At 36.8% G+C, this 3,041-nt stretch overlaps 1 protein-coding gene across 1 annotated transcript; it reads right to left on the reverse strand.

Annotated features, from left to right (window-relative positions):
• Window positions 1-862: 862 nt before the first annotated feature.
• Window positions 863-2,758, reverse strand: LOC109423833 (zinc finger protein 157). Its single transcript, XM_019698872.3, has 4 exons — window positions 2,558-2,758; window positions 2,301-2,489; window positions 1,970-2,238; window positions 863-1,907 (listed from the first exon to the last, which is right to left on the reverse strand). The coding sequence occupies exons 2-4, from the start codon at window positions 2,448-2,450 to the stop codon at window positions 1,346-1,348; spliced, it is 981 nt and encodes a 326-aa protein (XP_019554417.3). The 5' UTR covers window positions 2,451-2,489; window positions 2,558-2,758; the 3' UTR covers window positions 863-1,345.
• Between the last annotated feature and the right edge of the window lie 283 nt (window positions 2,759-3,041).

Genomic DNA, 3,041 nt, shown 5'->3' on the forward strand with positions numbered 1-3,041 from the left:
CACAACGGATGGGTTTTGGGGGGTTAAACTCCTCCCATTGCCGATACTCTATACACAAGGCCTCCTTCACCCTTTGCTAAAATTGGGTAAAACCCCTCCCTTGTCGCCTTTTCTGTGCACGGGCCTGGTTCCCAATATCACCTTTTGCTGAATCTACCTCCTGTGACCTATGCCGGTCAATAGATTAGAGACCATTCGCTAACATTGTTATCACTGAAGCTTTACCAGCTCATCCAAATCTGGGTCCTTTGGAGAAAATATATCCTGAATAGACATTGTAGCCATATTATCGCCACTTATTGCAGTCAGTCAGCGACTTTATTGAATTTTACGATGAAAAACGCACGATTTGATCTTGGGCGTAAGAACCATCCGTGCGCAACAAGAGCAATAAGTGCGCGGCGGATTTCCACTCAGACATTTTGATGGGCGCCGAAGCACGACGTAATGACGAAAGCTTTTCAATAACGGTGTAAGTAGTTAGGGGCGACTTTAATCAAAAGTGGGAGTAAAAGTTTTGTGTAAATTTGATAAATATGAATGGCGAGATGCTGTTCTCGACTGTTTATTTAACAGTGTTAACAATTTTGTGCATTTTTGTGCTTTTTTTTCAAAGGCGCAAGATCATTGGCGGAACAACCAAATGAAGTGATCAAAATCAGATGTGGAAATCCGCCTTTATTTAAATTATTGTTTTCCAGAAGTGGAAACTCATTTTTGAGCTAACGTCAGGAAAAATCATATGTTTATGAGTTGTTTCATCAAATTATGCTGAAAAGTGATTTGTTTACATTTTGGCTCTTCCGCCCTTTTCAAATGTTGGTCTAGAATTGACCAATTAACCTTTTGATTGCTTAAAAAAAAATATTTCCTTGCTTAATGGCTTGCAGTTAAAAAAGCCCAAAATCGCATATTTTGCCCTATAAATTGAGGTATAGCTCAAAATTGTGACGTGTTAGAGCAAATCTGAGCCCGGATTCGGATTCAGCGGCCCAAAATCCTTCGGAGACACATAAGTTTGCTCTTGAGACAGACAAAAAGTTATTTTTTGTTACGCTGTGTAATACATATTTCAATGAGTTTGTTACGAAATACAGTTATGGAAAAATCGATTTGTTTCAATGTATATTAAAATCAACTTTCATGAATTGTAATATGTAGTAGAATACGAAATACATAAATACCATTCATGAGCAGAAGCTGGATTCAATGAAATATGTTTGTTTGGGTCAATAAGATGTTCAAACCCATCAAAGTTAGCCCACTGATTGATGATACCCCGTTTTGCGGTACCGTGTATAACGAATTCCGATTGTATTTATGTGTTCCAAGCACTCATATCTATTCATATTATTGTGATATCTTTTTCTACTTTGAAATTTTGGTTGACATAAGCTCCACTAACTAAATCTACAGTCATTGTGGAGCTATATTTTGCATTGTTTACATTTTGATTGATGGTCTTGTCTTCCATGGCTTTGTCCAATTCTGCAAACGTATCGTCAAGTGACGTTACTAGATAATCGTCGTGATCGGGCTCTACCTTCACTTTTTCTATGACAATTATATCATCTATGACAATATGACGTTCAGCCTCTCTTCCTGTCTGGGCGCTTTCACCTGTAATTTCTCCATATTCATTCAGAGTAGACGAATCTACGGTGATTTCATTTTGTTGCAACATTATATCATTATAATGTTCACGAGACTGGCTTGTTCCAGCTGCCATTGACTTAGTCATATCCAACTGTGGTTGCATATCTATTGAGAAACCGTCTACTTCATAGAGTTCTGGTTTTATGTTTTCAACTTCATGTACAGTAAACGTCTGTCCTTCGAACTGAGTTATACGTTGCTTACCATTTTTCTGTTTTGAATGAATATTGTTGTGTTTGGCCAATTGGTGTCTGCAAGTGAATATTGGAATATTGTATTAAAATTTTATTTCAAAATAGGAAGGTGTTCTTACTTTCTTGCAAACGATTTCCCACAGGCCGTGCACACATGTTTCTTGGGTCCATGGTACCTCATATGATCCAGCAGCTGTTTCTTTGTTTTGTATATCCTGTGACATATTTGGCATTCAGTTTGCATAGCTTTCTGTTCAGTTTCGCTTCGTAGTTTAGCTTGCAGAATGTCTTGTACTTCCGTACAACGTATCGAAAACTGATTGAATTCGAGTAAAGTTTTCCGACACATGGCACAGACAAATTGACTCATGCCATCTTGATTCGAAATCTGCAAAATATCACATAAATAACAGTAAACAGCAAACACAATCAATTGCAGAATTTAAATACCTTTACTGAGAGAAAATCTGAAATGCATCGATGAAGCACGTCGTGATCGACTATAATTTCCAGGGAATTCTCTCCCATACAAAGCCGACATATCTGGTTGACGCTTCCGGATTTTCCTGGCTTTGATTTTTTGGTTGCTTTCGATGCCATGTTACATTAAAAGCACTTTTTTCCTGTTAACAATAGAATCTGTAATGTTCACGCAAAATATACTTATTATTCACAAATAATGACCTTAACTAAAACAATTCAATTACAGTTTGTTTTTTGTTGATATCAAAAAACCATGCACACAAATAAAATGAAAACTTGCTCCTTTTCAAAATGCGGATGTTATAATTTCACTTTTTTTAGTTCAATAGATTTTTATTTGCCTCCTTGTAATAAATAAATATAAAATTTACTTATTTGAGAAACTCATCGGATGTAAATATATGAATAATTGTTTTTGTTGATAAATAATTATTATAGCTTACTGTCAACAAATAATGGTACACGCTAACCCTCAGTTATCCAGATTGGTGTCAAAGCGACCCAGATTGAGCAAAACTGCAGTTACTCTAATCTGAGTAAAGGCACCTTTACTCAAATCTGGGTTATCGATGTTGATGACAAAATATGGGTAACCGGTACCCACACGGAGAGACGAAACTACCCAAAAGTGAATTCTTTCCACCCAACTTCGGGGTTGCGTGCGTCAAGCCAATTTTGAGTTGATGGAATCGATGTTTTTGTTGGGTT

This window comes from Aedes albopictus, chromosome 2, assembly GCF_035046485.1.
Source record: "Aedes albopictus strain Foshan chromosome 2, AalbF5, whole genome shotgun sequence".
Classification (NCBI taxonomy): domain Eukaryota; kingdom Metazoa; phylum Arthropoda; class Insecta; order Diptera; family Culicidae; genus Aedes; species Aedes albopictus.